The following is a 26,688-nucleotide window of genomic DNA, read 5'->3' as shown; positions in this document are numbered from 1 at the left end:
CAGAAGGGAGAAAGAAAAGTAAAATGATAATTGAGGTTAAATTTGAGAATTTCTTTTATGCTCATTTTCAACAGTAGAGACCTGAATTCACTTAAACTGGTTAGAATAATCTGAGGATTTGAGAAAATGCGGAATACTCCACTGTGTTCAATTTGGAAGGAGACAAGAGAAAGTAGACTCCTACACAGATGTGGAATGAGCCTTTGGAGGAAAGGCTAACAATTACAATAGAACAGGGGTGGGGTAGGGCTTGCTTAATTGAGTGGTGTTTTCAGTATTGGGAACATGTGTGGTTTTGTCTCTTGGTTTCTGTTTTCCTTGGAAAATGAACAAGAGTGTCATCTGTCGGAGATGAGAGAAAAAACAGGAAATGGAAGGTTTGAACAGAGCTTGGTGTTGGGACTTAATGTGGAGTGACACCAGAGAGCTAGGCAGTTTCTTAAACTGCTAATGTTGAGGGATAAGGTGGAAATTCTATCCCACTAAGCTGAACACTGGTGCTCAGCAGAACTGGGTCAGATTATAAAGCAAATATTTTGTGATGTTATTTTGGTTCTCTTATGTAACATTAAAATGAAGGTGGCTTAATTTAGTTTAATTGCTTTTTCTATTGAATATAAAGTAAAAGTAATATGATAGATGCATGTTGAATAAATACAAAAGATTAGAATAGAATAGAATAGAATAGAATAGAATAGAATAGAATAGAATAGAATAGAATAGAATAGAATAGAATAGAATAGAATAAAATAGAATAAGAGAACCATGTTCTATGAGAGTGAGAATTCATGAAGGGCCTACAAGTGAAGATTCATAGTGTAATGCTGTGTAAGATATTTAGACTTTTTCCCTTCTAATTTCTTTATGCTCCTTTAAATTTTGCTTGCCTTTCACAGGAAGAAGAATATGGAAAAGACAATGAAGAAAACACTGGCTTGAATCCCAGTAGAGACAGTACCACAAATCAAATAAGGAAAAAGGAACCCCAGGTTTCTACCACAACTCACTATACTCACATGGGGACTAAATATAATGAAGCCAAAACTAACAGATCACCAACAAGAGGAAGTGAATTCACTGGAAAGAGTGATGTTCTCAACACATCTCTGAACTCTAATTCCCAACAAGTTGCTGAATTAGACACAGAAGAAGAAATTTCCCTGCCTTCTCAGACTGAAGCTAAGCTGCCACCACACAGTGTGGAAGGTACTTCAGCCTCCTTAAACGATGGATCTAAAACTCTCTTTGTCTTCCCACAGATGAACTTGTCTGGGACTGCAGATTCCTTAAACATGGTTTCCCTAACAGAGTATCAAGAGGTGTCTACTGACATCGGGGAGGAAGAAAACTTCCTGACTGAGTTCAAGCTCGATGGGGGAGCTGATGATTCTTCAGGCTCCAGCCCTGCAGCCTCTACTGTCCCTCTTTTCTCAGATAATAGATCCCATGGATATGTATCTTCTTCAGAAATGCCTGAGGCTGTCACATATGATGTGCTGAAGCCAGGATCTACAAGGAATGCTTCAGAAGATTCAGCTTCATCAGGTTCAGAGGAGTCACTAAAGGATCTTGATGGCAGTGTGTGGTTTCCTGGCTCCACAGATCGAACAACACAGTCTGAAACCGGATCTGGCAGAGAGAGCTTTCTCCAGGTTAACTCCACGGACCTGCAAACTGATGAATCTGGGGAGACAACTGAGTCATTTTCTCCAGATGCCATGGTCTCACAGGGTCCTTCAGTCACAGATATGGAAATGCCTCATTATTCTACCTTTGCCTACCTCCCAACTGAAGTAACACCACATGCTTTCACTCCGTCCTCCCGACCACTTGATTTGGCTCCCACTATCACCGTACTCCATTCCCAGACAACTCAACCAGTATCCAATGGTGAGACTCCTCTTCAACCTCCCTACAGTAGTGAAGTCTTTCCTCTAGTCACCCCTTTGTTGCTTGACAATCAGACCCTCAGCACTGCCCCTGCTGCTTCAAGTAGTGATTCGGCCTTGCATGCTACGCCTGTATTTCCCAGTGTCGGTGTGTCATTTGAATCCATCCTGTCTTCCTATGATGGTGCACCTTTGCTCCCATTTTCCTCTGCTTCCTTCAGTAGTGAATTGTTTCGCCATCCGCATACAGTTTCTCAAACCCTTCCACAAGTTACTTCAGCTGCTGAGAGGGATAAGCTGTCTTTGCATGCTTCTCTGCTGGTGGCTGGGGGTGATTTGCTGTTAGAACCCAGCCTTGTTCAATATTCTGATGTGGTGTCTCATCAGGCCACTACTCATACTGCTTCAGAGACGCTGGAATTTAGTAGTGAATCTGCTGTCCTTTATAAAACATCTATGGTTTCTCAAATCGAATCAGCGAGCAGTGATGTCATTATGCATGCATATTCTTCAGGGCCTGAACCTTCTTATGCCTTTGAGGGCTCCCACCACATGCTCACTGTTCCTTACAGTTCTGCAATACCTGTGCATGATTCTGTCGATGTGTCTGATCAGGGGTCCTTACTTATCAGTCCTAGCCACATATCAATGCCTGAGTCCTCATTTATTACTCCAACCGCATCATTACTGCAGCCTCCTCCTGCCCTCTCTGGTGACGGGGAGTGGTCTGGAGCCTCCTCTGATAGTGAATTGCTTTTACCTGACACAGATGGGCTGAGAACTCTTAACATTTCTTCACCTGTTTCTGTAGCTGAATTTACATATACAACATCTGTGTTTGGTGATGATGTTAAGCCGCTTTCTAAAAGTGAGATAATGTATGAAAATGAGACTGAACTGAACATATCTTCTTTCAGTGAGATGGCGTACCACTCTAAAAGCACAGTCATGCCAAAGATGTCTGATGTTGTAAATAAGTGGAATACATCTTCACAAGAAACCCCGGGTTCTATTTCTGGCATAAATGGCATGCTTCCAGAGTCTCTTGCTTATCCCATCACTAAGGTTTTTGATCATGAGATTAGTCAAGTTCCAGAAAATAACTTCCCAGTTCAAGCTACACACACTGTATCTCAAGCATTTGGTGACACTTGGCTTAAACCCGTGCTTAGCACAAACTCAGAGCCAGCATTCTCTGACCCTGCTTCTAGTGAAGCATTACATCCTTCAACACAACCCTTGCTCTATGAGGCTGCATCTCCTTTTAATACTGAAGTATTGCTGCAACCTTCCTTTCAGGCTTCTGATGTTGACACCTTGCTTAAAACTGCTCTTCCATCTGTGCCTAGCGATCCACTATTGGCTGAAACCCCCAAGGCTGAACAAAGTAGCTCTTCCATATTGCATCTCATGGCATCAGAGTCTGCTTCAAGGGAAAGCACGCTGCACTTTACATCTGTACCACTTCTCGATGTATCGCCTTCTCATGCGCACTCCACTTCACTTCAAGGTTTAGCCGTTCCTTACACAAGTGAGCAATATTTTGAACGAGGTTTGCTTAAGAGCAAAAGTCCCCAGCAAGTGCTGCCATCTTTGTACAGTGATGATGAGTTGTTCCAAACTGCACATCTGGACGTTAGCCAGGCCTTTCCTCGGAAAGAGGGGCATGCATTTGCTACTCCTGTTCTGTCCACTGATGAACCACAAAATACACTTATAAACAAGCTTGTGTATTCCGAGGAAGTTTCCATGCTCACTGAAAGTTCTATTACTGATAAGGTGCTGGCTGGTCTTCAAACAGTTGTTTCTGATGTACTTGTATCTACTGACCACTCTGTTCCATTAGGAAGTGGGTACATTTCCACTGCAACTGTTTCTCCCAACAGAGATGACTCTGTGACCACGGCCAAGTTGCTTCTTCCTTCTAAAGCTACTTCTCAGCTGACTCATAGTGCCAGATCTGATGCTGACTTAGTGCAAGGTGAAGACGGTGATGACTATGATGATGATTATGATGACATAGATAGTGATCACTTTCCCATAAATAAGTGTATGTCATGTTCACCCTATAGAGAGTCCCAGGAAAAGGTAATGAATGACTCAGACACCCAGGAAAATAGTCTTGTGGATCAGAGTGACCCAGGTTCACATTTGCTCTTTGAGAATCCCGAAGAAGAAAATGGAGGCACAGGTGTAACTAGTGTGGATCAAAGTCCTGATAAATCACCCACAACAAATGCGCTACCCCAGAAGAACAGTGAGGGGAAAGAGGACGGTAACACTCCGCCCGGCAGTGCTGTCCTTCCCCTCACCCCAGAATCCAAAGGCTGGACAGTTCTGACAAGTGAAGAAGAGAGCGGATCAGGGCAAGGCACTTCAGACAGCCTTAGTGATAATGAGACTTCCACAGATCTCAGTTTTCCAGATGTTAATGAAAAGGATGCTGATGGTGTCCTGGAAGCAGATGACACAGGCATAGCTCCGGGATCTCCACGGTCCTCCACACCATCTGTTAATAGTGAGCACTCAGAAGTATCCAACAGTTCAGAGGCAGGTTAGTCATGAGCAAAGGGATAGAATGAGATGTGCTAATTTTCTTGCTATGAAAGTTAACTAGAAGCCTCGTGGAAGAAAAGAATTCTGGTACACCAGCAGATCTTCACTTTTTAATCAAAACACCCAACAAATCGATTTATAGCTCTTTAAAATGTGATTTTACTTATGATTTCAAATGAATATCCAACATATTTTGGTCCTTGATTTAATTATCTCAAAAATAGAATTTTGCTTGTGTGTTACTAATTCTTATCTTACAGGATTTCTATTATGTGTATAATCAATTATGTATGCCATTATGTAATATACCATTGGTATATTACAATACAGTGTGCTGTGTTGAGACCATTTAAATGTTCACACGCGTATCTTAAAGTAAGTTGTAAACTAATCCTGTTGGGTTTAAAATCTTAGTAATATGCTATAAGCACCTGCCAACCAATGGAGAGCAATGTCCACAGCAGCTGGAAGAGCTTCTAAAAAGAATCACAGGTTTTAGATTTAATAGCTAAGAAAGATTTTTATAAACATAATGTTGTTTTAAAACTATCTTTCTTTGAGCTTCTTTATGTTGCCTAAAGAGGGCAGTATAAACCAGCAAAATACATTCTACTTTGTGTTTGCTAAAATATTTGTCATTCCTACTTAAATAATAGACATGAATGTGCATAGTACATATAGGTATTGTGTGACAAGATGTAAAAAAAAAAAGCCTAAAGCATTTTCTGTAGAGATGCTTTTCATTGTTAATATATTTTATGCAAATTGATTTGTTAGCCAGATGTTTCTTGGAGCAGATTGTGATATATAATACAGATGTGTGCTTTAAATGTCAATGGTAACAAAACTCAAGTTTAATTCCATTAAGCATATGAATAACTAGGTAATTCCATAGAATTCATGGCAAAAATATGAATTGCTTTGATTAAGTGATAAGGTTTTTTTTAATTAACAATAAAAGTATTTAAATCGTAGCAAGTCAAAAGATAATCTAATGTAATATTGGGTAGTAATTGCACAGAATTTAATGTTCAAAATTCAGAGTATAGAACCAATGTCATTAAAAAATATTTTTTATCTTAGTTATCTTCATCATTCAAATTAGTTGTTTATCCTTTAGTGTGGCAGCAATTAATAATTTATATGCGTAGGTAGGGAAGTTTCTTTTTTCTGTATTCTGACTCAATATCCATTTAACATTGCATTTCAGCTTCAGTGTATGAACTGATGTGTGAGAGGGAATAATGAGTCCGCGGGTCACTGTGCTCAGCAGAGTTGTTACACATGCAAACTGTTATCTGTCCTCAATTACAGTATCTGCTTTTCTTTTTACATCTTCACATTTATTTTAAAGGGAAAGATCATGAATCAATCTATTTTCCTTTCTTGCAAGATTATACTCTTATGGAAAGGCCACATATACTAGTATATAATTAAGCATTACATCTAGAATTATTGAAGGGAACCATTTCTCTTAGATGTACTAATAAGATTTATTTAACTGTTAAGAATAAGCTCTCCCACTAATGAAGACAAAGCGATATGAATATAACATCCATCTTCATGAAATAACTTAATTAATGAAGGAACTAAGATCAAGTAAGACTAGGGAAAAATTTGCTTTTAAAACTGTATCTATAAAACTAATAGATAATTTGTCTTATCCAATTATTGAATATTCCCTAGTCTGAAACTTATCATTTAAGGTACATCTAAGATGTAAAAATTTTACATGGTATTTCTTAAAATAATATCATTAGGATGTGTGTGTGTGTGTGTGTGTGTGTGTGTGTGTGTGTGTGTGTGTGTGCATGAACACAGACTCAAAGATACTTAATCCAGGTTGCATAAAAAGTCAATACAAAACTAACCCTGGGAATGTATTATTAGTGTTTGTCTCTCAGAACATGCTTACATGATTGAGAACAATAAAATATGTATTATGCTTAAATTTTCACACCAAAGTTATGCTGTTTTATTCTGAGCCCTTTAAAATGTCAATTTTATTCTTTATTGCTTAACTGAATTACTGTCATTTAAATAACTATCTACTAAGCTCTATCAAAGCACATTTTAATCTCAAATAAATGAAAATGAGACAACTAATTGTTACCCTCTATAGCATAGAAAGCTGCTGGCAGACTTTCTGTATTTTCATAAGGTATACATTCCAGTACAAAATGCCTAGGTTTCAGTAATACGTAACTACCATAGAATCATTCTAAATCCCCATTTACAGAATTGAAGTTCAGATCTCCCTGAGAGCTTATAAGGAAAGTTTATGGAGAAGAAGATAGATAGATAGATAGATAGATAGATAGATAGATAGATAGATAGATAGAGTGTTTATAATGCATGCATATAAATGTAATTGCATTTGTTATATGTACTTTCAAGAAACATATTTTCCACATACATTACATGTATGACCTGACATATTTCATGTGTATATGTACATATGCTTAAACTATATATTTAGTTATATACACATTCACCCATATATGTGTGTGTATATAATATATAATATATTACAATGAATATGTGTGGTCATAAAATTTATGTAAACTTATTAACTCACTTTTTTTCCTTAAATTTGAGCATGGACTCTATTCAGACAATCTAGTGGGGTTCCAGTGGGGCCCCAAATTTGCATTCTTAAAACGTTACAGGTGATGTTGTAGCATCTATTCTGGGGCTTACAATTTAGAGATGATGATATAGATAAGAATATTAACCACCATTTATAATCACTGAGTACCAAAGATTACAAAGCAGGTTATTTTATTTGTTTCCACAGTTTCTTTCCATTTAGGTAATAGTTATGATAGAAAAAATGTGAAGATAACCATGGAAAAAGCAAGATGCCATTTTAAATGTTATAAGGACATTTCAGTATATTAATCATCAGATTACTTATGGGTCTGCATGAGTCTCCACAGAGAACATAATGGCCAGAGTATATGGATGACCTAATTAAAATAATCAAACTTTAGCTTTCTCACAGGAATATTAACCACAACACAAATATTGGATGGTTTATGATATTTTACTATTTATATAGTTTAAAGGGTTTTTTTTTTAGGCACACTTTTGAATTCCACATTTTTTTCTAGCAAAGATGGATAATCTAAATGATTTTCAGATCCTGGAAAACACGGGTGTCATTTATATTCCTTTGGTAAAATGTCCGTATGAATGCATCCAAGTTCGTAACCCTGTTCCCTCAGGTTAGCAGAAGGAAGCTGCAGTGCTAACCCAGAGTTCTCCAGGGTTAGACATGTAGAATGTCACATGTGTGCTTTATACAGGAGCTTCAGTTCTCCCGAACTTCAAAGGGTGTCACATATTTGAAATGAACTCTTTGTGTTTCTTGCCAGTAAAACATTTGGTAGAAAACATGAATTGTATCCAATGCTGGAAGTATGAAGACTTTGGTGGGACCTTCAATTTAGCTCTCTCAGCACCTGTACAAGACAACAACCAGGCTCGGGGAGAGTTGGAACAGCTCTCCTAAATAATTGTCTTAGCTTTCCTCTGAACACCATTCAAAGCAGAGAGGAATCAGGGCTGTTCACCAACATTCACAGGTCTGAAATTGTTTTTTGACAACCTAGAAGGATAACTCCGTTGCAGTGATTTTTTTCAAAGATTTTGTACAATAAAGTACCTAATCGAACATAAATATAGTAGCTCACCAACTTTTAGATTAACTCAAGGTTTGTCTTCAGATGTTTTCAGTCCACAAGTATTTTTGAAAGCAATTTCTTAGATACATGCATTTTTTAAGTTCATATGAAATAGAGTTTTCATATTTGATAGAAAAACAGCAGACAAGAATTTGAAAACAAACTTGATCAAAACATGTAATATAGATGCATAAAATTCTCAAATAATGGAAAATTTAAAAGGATTTTGAAAATAACATGTAAAATCAACCTATATTTAAAATTGAAAGTTTGATTGAAAAGTAGTTATCATTTTTTCTTAATTGTTTACCAAATTATAAGGTTAAAATGAATACACATAATTAGTTTTAGAACACCAAGGTTACATACAGTGATTCAGTAACCCTGTGGTTTCCTAACCTTTATTTTTAACAGTAATCTTCTAATGTTGATGCTTCAGTTTTCCTTTGATCAATTTATTTTTCAACTGGGATTGGTTCCAGATCCTGCTATAACACCCCCACCTCTGACGATTTCTGTTTTTTTTTTTAAGTAGCTCTAATATCTTGCCTTAATTTTTAAACATCATTTTATCTATACTGATGTGTAGACAACCTTTGCATCATAGTCAGAACTTTAAAGGTAAGTAGAAACAATGCAGGTTGCACTGAGTCAGCTGGAAAATGCCACTACTTTTCCATCTTAAATGTCAACTCTCTCAATTCTTTCTGACTACAGAGGCCAGTAATAGTAGCCATGAGTCTCGTATTGGTCTAGCTGAGGGGCTGGAGTCGGAGAAGAAGGCAGTTATCCCCCTTGTGATCGTATCCGCCCTGACTTTTATCTGTCTAGTGGTTCTTGTTGCTATTCTCATCTATTGGAGGTAAGTTGAGTGTTTTGGAAATTTCCATTATTAAAGCTCAGATTTATGCCTATATTTAATCTGAAGGATTTCCAGATCATATTCAAAATTCCCTTTACACTAAAGCAGTTACTAGTGGATTCACCTATGAAGAAGGCAAACTTATGAACCTAAAGGTTGATATTTTCTGTACTTAAAGAATGGAAGGTAAATAGAAGAACTTTGACTTTTGTTAATGATTATTAAGATGTATTGACAGCTGTACTTTCATATTAACCAAATTAACATTCTAACATCATCATAGCACTTACCATTAATAATAGCCCTTTTATCAACTGTTATAAATACAAAAGTTATTATTTAGAAGAACAATTTTATATGAAAACTATGAGATTTTATAAGATATATATCAACTGTACACAGTCATAGAAAATGATAGCATATATACAAAAGCAAAAATGAAGCAACTGAAATATAAAGATATGAGAAATGGCTATGTTAAGATGCAGAGACATTAAAAAATTATTACTGGCTTTGAAGCTGAAATGTGCCTCCATGTTCTTCACTAATCCTTCAGAACTTTAAAGGACCAGGGCAGTGGCCTGTATAATAAGCTCTCTCCTTTGTACCAAGCACAGCAGGCAACTAATTCATGAATTTACCAAGGACATAAAACAAATCAGTATAACTGTTTCTTGGAAAACAAGAACTCAATGACGATAATAGGAGAATTCCTGTTTATAAGCCAAGAAAGGGCTTCACTTAGTAATTTATGCTTTCCTCATAAAGGAGAATTGTGTACAGAGGCCTATAATTAACTTCTTTTGTTAAACAACAGCATTTTATAAGTTCAAATTACTGCTCTCTAGTTGTTATCCCAAAATGTTTTTCACAGTCTAATTGTTAACTGTTTCCCATGTATCTATCCACTTAGTAACTGTGCCAACTAACTGTTGGGAAATATAACAACAGTAAATTTTGAGTAAGAATCATTGCTTTTAAGGAACTCACGCTTGCTGAGAGAAAATACTTTGCTATGAAAAACTTTTTAAATGTTACACAAACATACATGCATAGTGGCCAAAGTCTAATGCAGTTATAAGAGAACGTGAGCTCTCGAGAAGCCAGGACGGGCAGAGTTATGTATGAAACAGTTGCTGAGCTTGACTTATATGTGATTTGAAAATTAGGGATGAAGGCAAAGGCATTCCAGGCAGGGGGTCCAGGCAGCTGAATGAACCAAACTGAATGTGCCCAAGTCCGTGAAGATTCAAGCTTGTCATTTCATGTAGCTCTGTTGTTGGGCTACAACAGACTACTTCTACAACCAATTGTGTCTCATATCTGACTGCTTTTGTGCAACAGAACAGACCAGGATATGCCACCAGACCACATTTTTGTTAGGAGCCCATTTAGTCAGTATGAAGAGGCAAAGCAGCTTCCTTCCGTCTGTGCTCCAGTGACTGCTGTCTCTTTCTGTAGAGTCTACAGTGTAGAAGACGCCATGGTTAGGTGTCTGTGAGCGTGGCTCGCAGTCCATCAAGGTCATCCTGCCAGCATTTGTTTGGTTTCTCTCCACCCCCACCCCACCAGACTTGTTTAAACTTGTAGACACATTTGTTTTTTGGACACATTTTTATATTCAGTTTGTTCGCTTTACTCATTTTTGTCTAATCTGATTTTCCCTAGAAAATGAAATATTTGGGTAAATGAGAATTTGCTTTAAATAAGTTTAACAAAAGATGGAAGATATGACAAGATATATTTCATATTAAATAGTGCTAATGTTAAACTCTAATAAAGTGGCAGGTGATTTATACTTAAATGAAATAATTAGAATAAGTTTTATAATTTCTATTATTTGTTCTTAGCTATCTTGTGCAAAGTTAAAATTCAGTGTGTTTAATATGGTGTGATATTTCATGAGAAACTAAAATCCAAGTGTTTTAACCTTTGTTAGTATGGATTATCCACCATCAAGAAAGTCAGATTAAATTGTCAAGACCATTTGATCCTCACCTCAGTAAAATGTTTCTCTTTTCCTCACAAACACTATTTCGTGTACCTTGAACACAGGATGCAGCTAAAAGATCAACACTTGGGTGGTTTTATGTATGTATTTTGTCTATTAAATGTGCTGGAAAAAAATGTCACTCTTTGCTAAACCCCTTCAAAACTCATTAAACATTGCTAGATACCTGTCTTACATGTGTCTGCATGAAATTAACTCACTAGAAAAAATAACTTCTAGATGGATTGTAAAACACTGGGGGTGTGGAGAATTGTGCCCAATCACAATAGTCTCCTGTTCAAGGTTTATGTGAAATACTTAAATTCCAATGTGGACATATTTATTAATAATGTAATTAAATCAGCCAAAATGGGTACATTTTAGGTATGTGTGAAAGCCACAGCCCATGGGAAGGGAGAAAACACTAACAGGAAGCAGTGCAGGTCAAGGAGAGCCCTGCAAAGAACATTCTGAAAACAACTCACTGCAGTAAAACAGGAGAGCATATGTAGGTGCTGGCCTGGCCACATCTGTTCAACTGCTTCTCTAGTGTCTTAGGGCCCATCCGTTTTAGGAAAAGAAGAGCGCTCTGGAATTTATTTCAAGTTGAAGAAATAAAGACATTATTTAGCATACTGAAAAAAAGAAAATCTAAGGCAAAACCAAAACAAACAAACAATCAAACAAAAAACCAATATGTGTAGCACTCACAGTCCTTGTGAGTTTTTCCAAAATTTTGTTTAAACTTTAAAAAAAAAAAAAGCTGGCCCTTTCATGAGAAAAGCAAATAGATAATAAAGGCCATCTGTTTAAAGCAGGCACTGCAATGCATTTTAGCGCTGTTCAGAGTTTCCCTGGTGACTAATAGTGCTGGGCAGTTTTTTCCTTGTGCTTATTCAGCAATTTCATTTCTTTTTTTTTTTTTTTTTTTTTTTGGTTTTTTGAGACAGGGTTTCTCTCTGTAGCTTTGCACCTTTCCTGGATCTCGCTCTGTAGACCAGGCTGGCCTCAAACTCACAGAGATCCGCCTGCCTCTGCCTCCTGTGCTGCCTCGGGTGCTGGGATTAAAGTTGTGCGCCACCACCACCCGGCCCAGCCTATTTTTTTTTTTTTTCCGAGACAGGGTTTCTCTGTGTAGCTTTGTGCCTTTCCTGGAACTCACTTGGTAGCCCAGGCTGGCCTCGAACTCACAGAGATCCGCCTGCCTCTGCCTCCCTAGTGCTGGGATTAAAGGCGTGCGCCACCACCGCCCGGCCAGCCTATTTTTAATTAGGTTATTTGTTTTTTGTTTTTATTTTGCTGAGTATGTGCATGTATGCATGCATGTGTGCAAGCGTGTGTGTGTGTGTGTGTGTGTGTGTGTGTGTGTGTGTGTGTTACACAGGTATGTGTATGGGTGCATGTGTACATTTAGGTATTCGTACAAGTGTCTGTGCATTTATGGAGATACCTGAAGTTCATCTTGGGTGTCTTCCTCAATCTCCCTCCCTCAAATGAGGAGTCAGAGTTGAACCCAGATCTTGCTGAACCCAGATCTCCCTCTTAGAGCTGGTCTGACTTGTCAGCTTGCTTTGGGGATTTCCAAGTCTCTGCCTTCCAGTGTTCTAGGACAGCATACAGTCTGTCATGCTTACTGGCTTTTCTATATATTTTAGATATATAAATCCCAGTCCTCCCTCACGCTTGTGTGGCAAGTGCTTTGCCAACTGAACCACCTCCTCAGTCCATGATTCTTATAACTGAGTTGTAAGCATCCTTTTTTTATATACTGCATATATGTCTTTCACCATTATCCAATTTACATTTTTTTCTGTTTTGTGTATAGTCTTCTTACTTGTAGACTAATATCTTTTAATATATTATTGTTTGTATTTTGATGAAGTCCACTTCATTCATTTTTTCTGTCATTGCTTATGACTTGCTACTATGTCTAAGAAAGCAGCTCCTAACCTGGAGTCATCAGGACTTACCTTGTAAATTTCTTCTAAGAAAATGGTGCAAAGATGAATGGTTCACACTCCCTGACTTCAAAGTTTGCTCCAGAGCTAGAGTAATCAAGGAATCAAGTTCTGGCACTAAAAATAAGCACACAGTTCAATGAAGTAGAATTGAGGGATAAGAAATAATTTCTTATGTCTGTGATCAACAAATTTTAGACAGAGTCCCAAGTCCTCATGAACAGAGACTATCATTTCAACAAATAGTATGAGGGAATAGGAGATCCACAGGTTGGACCTTTTTTTTTTTTTTGGTTTTTTCAAGACAGGGTTTCTCTGTGTAGCTTTGCGCCTTTTCCTGGAACTCACTTGGTAGCCCAGGCTGGCCTCGAACTCACAGAGATCCGCCTGGCTCTGCCTCCCAAGTGCTGGGGTTAAAGGCGTGTGCCACCACCACCCGGCCAGGTCTGACCTTTTCCTCATAAAACACACACACACACACACACACACACACACACACACACACACACACACACACACGAGAGAGAGAGAGAGAGAGAGAGAGAGAGAGAGAGAGAGAGAGAGAGAGAGAGAAGAGGGGAGGGAAGGGGAGGGGAGGGGAGGGGAGGGGAGGGGAGGGGAGGGGAGGGGAGGGGAGGGGAGAGGAGAGGAGAGGAGAGGAGAGGAGAGGAGAGGAGAGGAGAGGAGAGGAGAGGAGAGGAGAGGAGAGGAGAGAGGAGAGAGAGAACCCACTCCTGTAATTTGCTCTGACCTCCACACACACTTGCCCCTTGTATATATATGCAAAACAAGAAAATAATGAGTGAAAAAATAAAAAGATCAAAGACCTAAATGTGGGAGGTAAAGCGATAAAATTCTTAAAAAATATTTAAATGTTTTTCTAATGCAATTTTTAGTAGAAAAATTAACCTCAACGTGAGTTGAGTCCTATCCTTTGTCTGATTTACCTGAGTGCTTACCTGTGCTTTGTAGAGACACTGAGAGAGAGCAGTTTAGCAGAAAGACAGAACAAAGTGTAGATGGCAAAATCTGAGTCCCTTCCCCAGGCCCACCTCTAATTTACTAGGTGGCCTTGGTTACATCACTTCTGACCTATGAATGTGTTTCTTCTGTTTTCTGTTGGGTTGTACCCATCTTGAAGTGTGCAGTGAGATTTTCTTTAGGTGGTCTGTGAGTGAACAAAGCTTTTGAATGTTGTTTTGTATTTGTATGGGGACTCTTGAAAAGGGATATAATTACACATTTCTAGCTTTTAATTCTAAATACTGTGAAAAAAGGTGTAAATTAAATAATCAGATTACCATTGATTGATGGGACCTATGTCTACAAGTTTAAAACAGTCATCACTTTTTTCAGCACAGTGGAGTGATAATTAGCAGGAGACACAGTTATCAACACTTAGCACATAGACGTGAAGACACTCACTGCTTATTCGGAACAGATGGAATATAGAGACTTAAACTTGTCATACATTAAGTAATATGCCTTGAAATTGTTTTCCAGATGTTTTAAGGTATAATTTACATGAGCCACACCATAAGTTTTTAAGATGCAAAACTACTTCCACAGGGAAGATTTGTAAATAGTCTTTTCTTGAGAAAGAAAAACTTCAATTTTTTTTTAAAGCATACCAACATTATGTGTGGCAAAACAGCACATCATCAAAAGTAAAGCAGAACAGAACATTCTGTAGATACAGTTGTTTTCCACCGGGAAAATGGGGCTAGGAAATATAAATTATCTCTTGACCTTAAATTCATGTTTGTGGGTCCTTGGAGAGAACTAACAGTAACAAATGCATGTAGCTGAAGTTTTCTCCAGTCCTGCCCAGCCCCATGGACCCCACAACCACTTATAAAATAATCACTCAGAAGCTCATTTAATTAAACTGCTTGGCCATTAGCTCAGGCCTACCATTGTCTAGCTCTTACACTTAAACTCAGCTCATTTCTATTCATTCCTTGCCATGTGGCTCGGGGCTTACCGGTAACTTACATCTTGCTACTCATCATGGTGGCTGGCAGCATCTCCTGACCCAGCCTTCTTCCACCCAGCATTCTCCTCTCTCCTTGTCCTGCCTACACTGTCCTTCCTTCCTGCCTGGCTACTGGCCAATCAGCGTTTTATTTATCAATCAATCATAGCAACATATATTCACAGCATACAGGACATCCACAGCAAATGCAGGCTTTCTAGCACCATACTACCTTAAAGTAGAATGTCACCTTCCATGTAGAATATACCTAAATGACTAAACAATTTTAATTCTTCCTCATACAAGATTTTTAGTATGATTTTTGAGTCTTAGGAAAATTAGTGCCAAGTACCATTATTGGGCCACCTATCTTCAAAAACTAGTGAAGATTCCATTAGGTTTTTGAAGCTAGCAGAATTGATATTAACCCAGTGGCTCTAACACACATTAGCAACATGACAAATTACAAGGTCAATGTTTTTATTTACATTTTTATATTCTACTAAATTTTTTCTTCTTCCCATTCTCCTAAAGTTTCCAGCTTATCTTCTGTCCATCTATTTAACCATCTATCCATTTATTTTTTTATATATGTATTCCATCTGTCCCTTTCAAATGTTTTGAAAATTTACATTGTCTTACTTGAGGCTTAGTTAGACAACAGAATCTATCATGCTTCTGAATAACATATAGTTGTGAGGATTTATTTACTACTACAAATCCATCTAATTCAACAAACACTGAGTACCATTTTATTCTTGTCACTGAATTAAGAGTTGGGTTTCTGTGAAATCAAAAGGCATAGACCTATGTTTTTAAAAATGTAGTAAGTATATAGCAAAGAACAAGTATGTTATAAAATAACTACCCTAAAAACCAATTACTTGCCGGGCGTTGGTGGCGCACGCCTTTAATCCCAGCACTCGGGAGGCAGAGCCAGGCGGATCTCTGTGAGTTCGAGGCCAGCCTGGGCTACCAAGTGAGCTCCAGGAAAGGCGCAAAGCTACACAGAGAAACCCTGTCTCGAAAAACCAAAAAAAAAAAAAAAAAAAAAAAAAAAAAAAAAAAAAACCAATTACTTAAAGTAATTAAGATAAAATATTTCAGTGCCCAGAAATGCAAGACCACTTTTGGATTCAATAGCTACTTTTTTCAAAGAAATTTTTATAGATACATAAAAAAATGAAAATTTGGGGCAGGTGCAGTAGATAAAGGGACTGGGGTTCTAGAATCTGCTTAGGAGTGAAAGCTATTTCACAGATCAAATATCTTTGAGCTGTCATGAAGGAAGACAATGTTTGCCTGGCCTATTGATGAGTAAGATATTTAGGTCCCAAGGAGAATCATTATTAAAGCAGGCAGGAGAAATACTAATTGGCAGTAACAAAGCAGGCTCAATTGTCTGCTATATATACAAATTATTAGACTATAAATGTCAAATAAAAAGTCAGAAAAAGAAAGAACCATGGATAAGTAGGTTTAGGCGTTAAAACATTGTGAATCGCATAATCTAAAAACTATATAAAATATGAACTAGATCCAGTAGATAAATCTACCAAGAAGATAGATAATAATAGAAAGGTATGCACAACATCACTGCAAGTAGACCTACTCCCTGTACCATTTGGCAGTATTTATGGGAGAATGGGCTTTAAGTTCGTAGAAGAAAGAAATGTTTAGCAACTAAATATGGTTCATGACATTAAGCCCCATATTACTGAAAATCCCAAACTGAACCTTAACTAAATACCAAGAGTGCTGCTAAAGCATTCATGTTGCAGCTGTGAATTGCAGGAAGTCCCAGAAGGAATGTTCCATGACCATCACCTTCATGCCAATGTCAGAACATGCCTGCCGTGGTTGCATAGACAGCCTGCTTCAGCGTGGCTTCAGAGCCACTCAGGTGGACTGCCATTAACACAGTTTCTTTACTGTAGGCCTGGTTGTTTCCAACTTTCTCATTCCTCATGTGACTGCAGACTGCTTTCCAAGATGAAATTGGTGTCAGGGCCCCTTTGACACTTGATCTTTATCCAGTCATTTTCTTATTGCAGCAGATTCAAACCACTTCTGAGTGTGTTGTCTGTCTGTCATTCACCGAATCATTGCCTTCCTGACTACCCAAGCCCTGGTTCTCCTATGGTCGTGGTACCCCCGGTGGGCCAGTCCGTGTCAGTGTTAGGGCCCCTTTGACACTTGATCTTGATCCACTCGTCTTCTTAGACTACTGCAGTCTCTGGAAGATGCTCTACTATTCTTTCAGGTGTGATTTTCAAGGTCTTACACTCTCAGAGCCAAGTGCTGTGCCTTGTTATAAACATTGTTGCTTTATGGGGTTTTTTTTCTCTTGACAATAAAGTTACAAAATAAGTTATAAATACACAATTTTATACTACATTCATTGAAAGGGTATCTTAAGGTACCTATAACATGATACCTTTTATGAACAATATTGTAGTAATTAATTATTTTGCATGGTTGGCTTATATTTGGGTGGAGGAGACTAACTATAAATATAAAAACATAGAAATAAGTGCACAAATAATGGAAGGTTCCTAGCTTAAGATGACTCAACCTTTTTTGTCTTTACCATACTACCAAAGGAGTTCACATTCAGTAGGAACTGTACTTTAAATTTTGACTTTGATTTATCTGCCCGTACAAAGTTTACTAGTTTCTTGAGTTGCTGGGCAGTAACAATAACTAAAAATTTCCAGTCACATTATCACAGAAGCAAATAACCAATACTCTACCTTGTGCTATGTTGCTAAGTCATGGCATGGGATGAGTTGAGTGTGTATTTACTGCATTTGCAGCTAGAGTTTATCCAGATGTAGTCCCAATCTAAGGAGAGGGGGATTTGCATTTTTCATAGTGACATGCGCCACAGAGCAAGCAAAGGGAGAATAGTGACAGAGACATCCGGAAGCCTTCAGAGGTTGTAGCATTTGGGATGATGCAAAAGTCATGGGAAGGAGGCAAAAGTGTGGGGAGAGGGAGGGTAATACCCAAGATGCTAAAGTGGTACATGTGGGTTTCTCTGAGAGGAAGAGAGAGCAGGGAGAGCTGATGCCTGCTGGGTGGAGGGGTCTTCAGTGGTGAAGTGACAAAGACTGGTGGAAGCTAGGGCCTTTCAGACCTTGCTAAGATAAAAATATGATTCTAATAACAGTGGGAGGCCATTCAAGAACTGTATCCAGGGAACTGATTTACTAGACAAATCCTTAGATTTAGGAGGTCACTGAGTAAGAACAAATGTCATGTTAAAGCTCATTAGGATAAATAATACGTAGCTTAAAGCTTTAAAATGGAAAATAATATTAACATTTTCCTTTAGAGAGATATTTCTGTTGAAGCTCAAGCATTAGTGAGTAATTTAAATAAAATAACACACATCAAAAAAGAGTCATTAGCAGTTTTAATTACCTAAATTTCTTAAATGAAGGGATGGCATGCTTTATTGTCTATAGCAGCAGTTGTGTCTTGACTCTGCTCGGTACTTTGTAGTGTGCTCTCACCAGATGTTACTCTTATTATCTGAATGAAAATAGATGCAGGTGACATTGTAGGTCACAATTGTCATTGATTCTAAATATATTCATTCTCCAAATGCTCATCAACGGGACTAGCATCTGTCAGAAATAAAATCACCTCTGGTTTTGCTTCTGTGTTCATTATCCTTAAGTATCATCACTGCTGCATTATTGTACAGTAAAAGCTGCTTTCTTTATTCCTCAAAGTGATGCCGTAATGGAATTCCATTTCTATATAGACATAGCTTTTCATACCCGCTGAATATGTCCCAGAGAACATGGTTTAAAGAATGTACTGTAGGGACTTCCTTTACTTCCAACCCATGTCCTGCCAAGTTGGCAAGACACCTAGGTATATGCCAATATAGGAGAATGCCTAAGACACTGATGTTTCCTGCATCTGCAGAGTGTCATTTGGTACCCAGTGCCCCTTCAAATGCTACCTCTGCTTTCAGCTTGTCAGGTACCTTCCCACTCTTTTGCATCTGGTGCCGGTAAAAGTGAGATAAACTCAGATGACATGAAATTCTTTAGTATATCTGCCTTAGGAAAACAGATATGAATTCAATAGTTATTCTTCTGGTCATGCGTCCACTTTTGTTGTAAGCTAGAAATTTCCATCATAATTTTCAAGAAGCTTAGATGCCATCCTCTTATGTGTTCTTTCTTTCTTTCTAGAAAATGCTTCCAGACTGCACACTTTTATTTAGAAGACAATACATCCCCTCGAGTAATATCTACACCACCAACACCCATCTTTCCAATTTCAGGTAATGACTTAGAGTGTGATTATGAGCGGCTGGTTTATACTGAATGAAAAGAATGATGTGGGAAGGTTGGCCTTTAGTGGACTAGTTTGCAAATATCTATAATGCAGATGAGGAAATATTTGTGTTACTAAGATAAGTGTTATATCATGTGTCAGGCTCCTGGTCTTATAAACTGTTGTCATTCATTTCAAATGGATTATATGTCAAAATAATTTATAGTTGTTCTGGTATAATATGTAGAAAAACATTATTAACAATTAATATTAATTAAAAATAATTATCCTAGTTGGGTTTCTGTTGTTGGGATTAAAAACCATGACAGAAAACAACTTGGGGGGTGGTATTTCAGCTTACAGTTTATAGTTCATCACTGGGGGAAGTCATGACATTATCCAACTCAGTAACCTGGAGGCAGGATTGGAACAGAGAACATGGAAGAATGCCACTCCCTGGCTTGCTCTCCATGGCTTGCTCATTTTGCTTTTTCGTATAACCCAGGACCATCTGCTTAGGGGTGGTACTGCCCATAGTGGGGTGGGTTCTCTCAGATCAATGATTAGTTTAGAAAAATACCCCATAGACACACCCAAAGGACAGTCTGATGGAGGCAGAAGTTTTGTCATCCCAGGTGACACATTTGTGTCAAGTAGACAAAAAATCAGTACAATAATGCTTTAACTCATTTCCACTGCTGTAGAGGAAACCTAAGCAAAAATGGTCAGACTAACTCAAAGAAATAAATGTGGACAAGAGAAAACAAAAATAAGGCTAAAATTGAGTTCCTGTAGTAATTAGTGTTTCTATTGCTATGATAAAACACCATGATCAAGAGCAACTTGGGAAGGAAAGGGTTTATTTCATTTCACAATCCTCAGGTCAAAGCAAGAACTCAAGGCAGGAATGTGAAGGCAAGAACTGAACCAGAGGCCATGGAACAACATCACTTACAAGCTTCATGGATTTCTCAGCCTGTTTTCTTATACAACTCAGACCCACCTACACAAAGTTGGCACCGCCCACAGTGGCCTGGGCTCTCTCACTTCAATCATTAAAATGACCAACAGACTTGTCTAATCTTAGGGAGGCATTTTCTCAATCTAGAGTTCCACTTCCCAAGTAATTCTAGTTTAAGTCAAAATACCATAAAACTAACCAGGCCAATTGCCCCCTTTTCAACTTGACATACAAAGATGTAACTATCAAATGATAACATTTCTTTTATTGTTGGCTCTAAGATGTCATGTTCATATTAATATATATTATATTTATTAATGACAATATTAGACATTCCAACTTTTAAAATTTCCACAGTCTTTAAAAGCTCAAACACTTTAAAAGTTCTGTCTCTCTTTTGTAGGTGGAGTTTTTCATCCTGCCAGTCAATTCCCAAATAACCACACAGAGACTTAATATTAATTATAAATGCTCAGGTGATAGCTTAGGCTCATTTTCAGCTACCTCTTGTAACTTAAATTAACCTATTTCTATTCATCTATTTGCTGCCCCAAGGCTCATTTACCTCATGTATGTATTTCCCATCCTGCTCAATCTGCATCTCATGGCATCTGGCTCAAAACGCCTCAGACTCCACCCTTCTTCTTCCCAGTGTCCTTCTAGTCTGGCTCGTCTGCCCAATCTCTTCCTGCCCAGCTATAGGCCAGTCAGCTCTTTATTAACCAATGAGAGTAATATATATTTAGTGTGTACAAAGATTGTTACACACCACTCTTTGAAGTTTAAAAGTTCAAAGCCTCTCTAAAATACCCAAAATAGCTCTAAAATTCTGAAGTCTTATAACTATAGGCTCCCGGAAAATTAAGTAGGAGTAGGAGTTACATTCTTCTCATTTCAGAAAGGAAGAGTCAGGACACAGAATCAGATCAAGGTAAAACCAAAGTCTCACAATATAAAGCTCAGTGTCAGACTTCTGGGACTCATGCTCTTCTGGGCTCCAAAGGACCTAGGCAGCTCCACTTCTCTGGCTCTGCCATCCACAGCATGTGCAACTTGTCTTGAAGTTTCAGGATGGCTCCGCTCCACACCAGATGCTGTCCTTGGAGGTCATCTCATGGTAATGGCATCTCCACAGTGCTAGGGTCTCTGCTATACCTGGGCTACACCTTCACCTGTAGCCTCTCCTGGGCTCTCTTCAGGAACTCTGACCCTGCCATATGGTACCAAGCTTTGGCTTCTCTTCATGACCTTTTCAATCCTTAGGATTTCAATGCAATTGAGGCTACACCTTCATCTGGCCCCTCACGGTGACAAGCCTCAAATTCTCTTCATGATTCCTTCATTTCTTCAAAACCAGTACCACCTAGGATACTCTTACGTATTAACAAGTTAGGATGCCAGCAAAAATACAGCCTAGGCCCATTCTGAACTACAACTTCTGTCTGTTGACCCAAGGAAACACTTACCAGATGTTTGCCTTAGTGATACCAGTCTCTTCTTAATCACAGCCAGTGTTCCACCCTGAGATGACCAGAACTACAGATTCTTTTTTTTTTTTTTTTTTTTTTTTTGGTTTTTCGAGACAGGGTTTCTCTGTGTAGCTTTGCGCCTTTCCTGGAACTCACTTGGTAGCCCAGGCTGGCCTTGAACTCACAGAGATCCGCCTGGCTCTGCCTCCCGAGTGCTGGGATTAAAGGCGTGCGCCACCACCGCCCGGCCAGATTCTTAATTCAAAATATTAAACATTCTTTAAGGCACTCTCAAATTTCCCTCTGAAACTTCACAAGCTAGGCCTCCATTGTCTAAACTGCTCTCAGCATGACCATCCACGTTCCCATAATACCTCACTAAGCTCTCAATACTCAATAGCTCTTCTAGCCCAAAGTTCCAAAGCTCTTCCCAAGCCTCCCCTAAACTTGGTCACATCTGTCATAGTAATCTCATGAACCAATTCTTTTTTAGTTGGGGTTTCTATTGCAGTGATGAAACACTATGACCAAAAGCAGCTTGTGAAGGTAGAGGTTTATTTCATCTTACACGTCCAAGCTGGGTGGTGGTGATGCATGCCTTTAATCCCCCAGCACTCAGGAGGCAGAGGCAGGAAGATCCATGAGTTCGAGGCCAGACTGATCTACAGAGCTAGTTCCAGGACAGCCAGGGCTACACTGAGAAACCCTATTAAGAAAAACAAAGGTGGTGGCGCACGCCTTTAATCCCAGCACTCGGGAGGCAGAGGCAGGCGGATCTCTGTGAGTTCGAGGCCAGCCTGGTCTCCAAAGCGAGTTCCAGGAAAGGCGCAAAGCTACACAGAGAAACCCTGTCTCGAAAAACCAAAAAAAAAAAAAAAAGAAAAAAGAAAAACAAACAAACAAACAAATCTAAATCTCATCTTACACTTCCAGGCAATAGTCATCACTGTGTGAAGTCAAGGCAGGAATCTGTAGGCAGGAACTGAAGAAGAAGCCATGAGGAATATCACTTACTGGATTGCTCCTCATGGATTATTCAGCCTGCTTTCTTATATGACTCAGGACCACCATCCCAGGGGTTGTACCATCCACAGTGAGCTGGGATCTCTCATATCAATCAATAATCAAGAAAATGCACCAACAGACTTGTATATAATGATATGGAAACATTTTCCCAGTGCTCAGGTCTCTCTCTTCCCAATGACTCTAGCTTGTGTCTAGTTGACATAAAATTTACCAGGACAGATTCTCTCTGATCATAAGTGTTTATGTGAAAAAAGTTCCTTAATATAGGGGTACACATAAGCCCCAACACCAAAAAACAAACAAATAAACCTCATAAAACAGTGGTGGTAGTACTAAAAGGGGCAGGAATATCTAAAATGTACAGTTGTTTGAAGATTTCCATTATTTGAATGATGAATATTTAAGAGAACATTGTCTGTTTTATCAGGATTTACATGGACAACAACATTAAAAAAGTAAGATCATTTTGATGCAAATACTTCCTGACTCTAGAGTTTTCCCTGTAGGCAAAATCACAGCCACTTATGTGATCATATTATACATTATAACTTCTCAGAATACAAAGGGATAAGAAAAAGGGGACACATCTTTCTCCAGAGCCTAGCCAGATGAATGTAATCCTCACCCCCATCAAAAAAAACTTCTCTTTGCAGCAGATGGAGACCATTAAAGAAAATCACAACTGGTCAAAATGCCGAGTTGTGAGCCCAGTTCAAACTGATAGGTCTACAACATGATTCTGGCACCAAAGATGTGGGGATCATCGTGTAAGAGGTGGTAAAACGAGTATAAGAGCCAGAGGAACAGGAAGTTTGTTGTGAGACTGTGTCTCCAAGAAATGTCAGAAGCTACACCCAGTCATGTTGGTGAGACTGGGTGTAGTCTCTTAACTACATGACTACTTAAGCATGAGCTGTACAAGGGCAACAACAATAGACATGCTAACATGGATGATGGGAGGCTCATGGGGCCTCAGCCCCACAAAAATAAGTACAAGCAACTAAGAAATGTTGAAACCTAGAAAATTGTCTTCCCCAGGGAAGTGCATTATCCTACCAGTAGTCAACCCTGAAAACATGTGTGTGTGTTTGTGTGTGTGTGTGTGTGTGTATACATGCACATATACTATATATGCTATACTATTGTATACTATTTGTACACACACACATATACACATATATATACACAATAATATATATATATATATATACACACAAATACAAAAACTATACATTCTGGACAAGTTGTATTTATGTGTTTAAGAACACAAACACACAACAACAACAAAAACAATTAAAGAGGTCACGAATTTGAAAGGAGTATACATGGAAGGATTTAAAAGGAGGAAAGGGGAGGAATTATTAATTATATTATACTCTCAAAAAATAACAGAAAAATATTTTTAAAAAAAGAAAGAAAGGGAATTTGTATTATTTTTTTGAAATATATGGGCTGAGGAAGAAGTATAAGCAGATAGAAGACAAGACGATGACGAAGTTTAAACCAGAACAAGAAAAGAGGCTTCGACGTGGTCATTTTATATAAGCCATGTTTCTGTGTTTGGTTGTTTGTTTGTTTGGTTGGTTGGTTAGATTTGTTTTTGTTTGGTTTGGTTGGTTGGTTTGCTTTGGTTTGGTTTGGCTTTTCAAGATAGGGTTTTCCATGTAGCTCTGGCTGTCCTGGTACTTGTTTTGTAGACCAGGCTAGCCTTGAACTCACAGAACTTCTCCCGACTCTGCCTCTGCCTCCCAAGCACCACCACTGCCCAGCTACAAGTCTTATTTTAAACAAATTGCTGCCAGAGACCTAGGTTCTACATGGTTTTATTTGCTGAGATCCCATTAACAAAATATAAAAAAAAGAATTGTTCTCTTTACATTTTGTCTTTACACTAATATGCATATACGCTATTGTATTTTGTTTTTTCTACACATAGAATTGCCTTCTGTTCTTCCAGCGGATATTAAGACCAAACTTACCTCAGTACAGCATTAGCTCTTTCACACTTTTAGCATCTTGAGACTGAAAGTTCTCAGTTGTCTATAGAATTGTGATTCCCTTTGCTTCCAAACATCTCCTCTGCATACCCCCATTATTGTGGGCATTCAGATTAGCTCTAGTGTTAGCCAGAGTTCTGTATGGTATGTAATCATCAAAAAGACACAGTCATTCAAAATCTAGCACTTGTCAAAGAATTCCCAAACCCCGCTTTATGGATGTCAGAAGAGCTGTAGCGAGAGGCGACTCCTCCTTCTTACTCAGGAACATTCACTCGTGGTCATCCGAGTATTTACTCTTCATGTGAAATGAGAAAGTGAAAATATTCTAGTCCCACTTGTAGACCAAAGTACTTGGGTGTACCTGTAGTGCTGGGATGGCTGGGCATGGAGGACCTGTGGGTCTGAAGGACTTTTATAGGCACTAATGACTTAGGTGTGAGAAATCCTTTGTTTCCTTACCTAATTATACATGCTACTTGCAGGCAAGATCTTCCTAGGGGTGTCAGGGTGAAATGACACACAGTTGCTTCTCAAGCTTCGCTGACTAATTCAATGTTAGTATTCAGGTCCACTCATCTACGAGGGAGAACAGATGGATTCCAATTTTTTTAATCAAGAAATTCTTTATTAAATGAAGCTTAAAATTTTTAGAAGGCCTAAATATTGAACATCTGTTAATGTAAATAACTATCTCTAATGAAATGTGTTTGATGTTCCCTTGTTAGAGAAAAAAAAAATTGTGTACTGTCAGCTACTATATTTAATCTCAGAAAATCTTTCTGAGAAAGGAAAGGAAAATACAGGACTATTAAAATAATTTGGCTCTTTCAAAAATAAGTTTTAACAGATCCACAACTTATTTATGTGGTGTATTTTCAAGTTAATATCCTTGAAACTTTACAGAATAAAATTCCAAAGATTTTTAAATTTTCAGTTACTTTATCTTTGATGAATACTCTTCATATAAATGCTTTTTGTTACGTATAGAGGGAAGAAATATTTTCAAGTATAAACACATAATTATTGATTATAAGATATTGAGCTATGTAACTTTATACAACTGTAATTGTACTATAACATATTGAAAATATGGCTGGGGGTTGTGGTACAATACCTTGGGAGACTGAGGCAGGACAATGGCAATTTTAAATCCAGCCAGCACAATATAACAAGCTTAAGGCCAGCTTTTGTATACTGAAACCATAAATAAAAATAAATAATTAAAATAATATATTATTTCTACATCTTTTTTGTCAGAATTTACATGCAGTCTTTACTCATATTAAACAAAATTGTCTAAAATAAGATGAATACATTGGTAAGAAGTATGGTTTTTAGTATTATTTGTAAATTAACATTGAAAAGAAATTAGTTTCTATTTAAAGTATATATGAAAAAGAAAATTTTAATCAAATCTAATTCTATAGTAAGTATATATAAAGTTGGTCATTGTAGCTTGCAATTTAGTTAGAATTATCATCGTTGAATTCTGAAATTATTTTAGATGATACCTTGTAAATGGAAGAAACAGTAATTTCTACTGTTATTCTTTCTAATGTGTTTGTTTGTTTTTTCTTTTTATTTACTCAGATGATATTGGAGCAATTCCAATAAAGCACTTTCCAAAACATGTTGCAGACTTACATGCAAGTAATGGGTTCACTGAGGAATTTGAGGTATGATTTCAGTGTGTCTGTTTTAATAATATCAAATGTAGTAAATTTCAAAGGTTAAGCAGGAAGCTACTTCATGATGTAAATACATTGAAAATGCATTTCTGGAAAAAATATGATATTGGTTCCATAATTGCATATGTGCTTAGGAGGTGTGTTTTAGTTACTAAATAACTTAGAAAATCGGCTTTCTGTTTTAAAAGCAAGCGTGGCTAGTAGAAGAAACAAACATAAATGTGAATCCTTTCCCACTAAGTACAGGTTGCTAACATCCTTTTCTTAATACCTAAATTAGTAACAATGATTCATTTTTATTTTCAAAATTACATAAATTATACTAAACTACT

General features: G+C 37.9%; 1 protein-coding gene across 4 annotated transcripts in view; it reads left to right on the top strand.

Moving 5' to 3' along the window:
- Ptprz1 (protein tyrosine phosphatase receptor type Z1) overlaps positions 1-26,688 on the top strand; it is a 187,150-nt gene that overhangs the window by 129,066 nt on the left and 31,396 nt on the right. For 2 of the 4 annotated variants that reach the window (XM_006988377.4, XM_016006858.3), the window contains exons 12-15: positions 897-4,443; positions 8,849-8,993; positions 19,128-19,219; positions 26,259-26,344. In XM_006988377.4, coding sequence (XP_006988439.2) covers positions 897-4,443; positions 8,849-8,993; positions 19,128-19,219; positions 26,259-26,344 — 3,870 coding nt within the window. The remainder of the gene's footprint in view (positions 1-896; positions 4,444-8,848; positions 8,994-19,127; positions 19,220-26,258; positions 26,345-26,688) is intronic. The other 2 variants (XM_016006859.3, XM_006988378.4) reach the window with 1 other exon arrangement.

Source organism: Peromyscus maniculatus, chromosome 3 (genome assembly GCF_049852395.1).
Source record: "Peromyscus maniculatus bairdii isolate BWxNUB_F1_BW_parent chromosome 3, HU_Pman_BW_mat_3.1, whole genome shotgun sequence".
Taxonomy (NCBI): Eukaryota; Metazoa; Chordata; class Mammalia; order Rodentia; family Cricetidae; genus Peromyscus; species Peromyscus maniculatus.
Note: the sequence above shows the minus strand (reverse complement) of the source record. Positions and strands in the feature narration are given on the sequence as shown.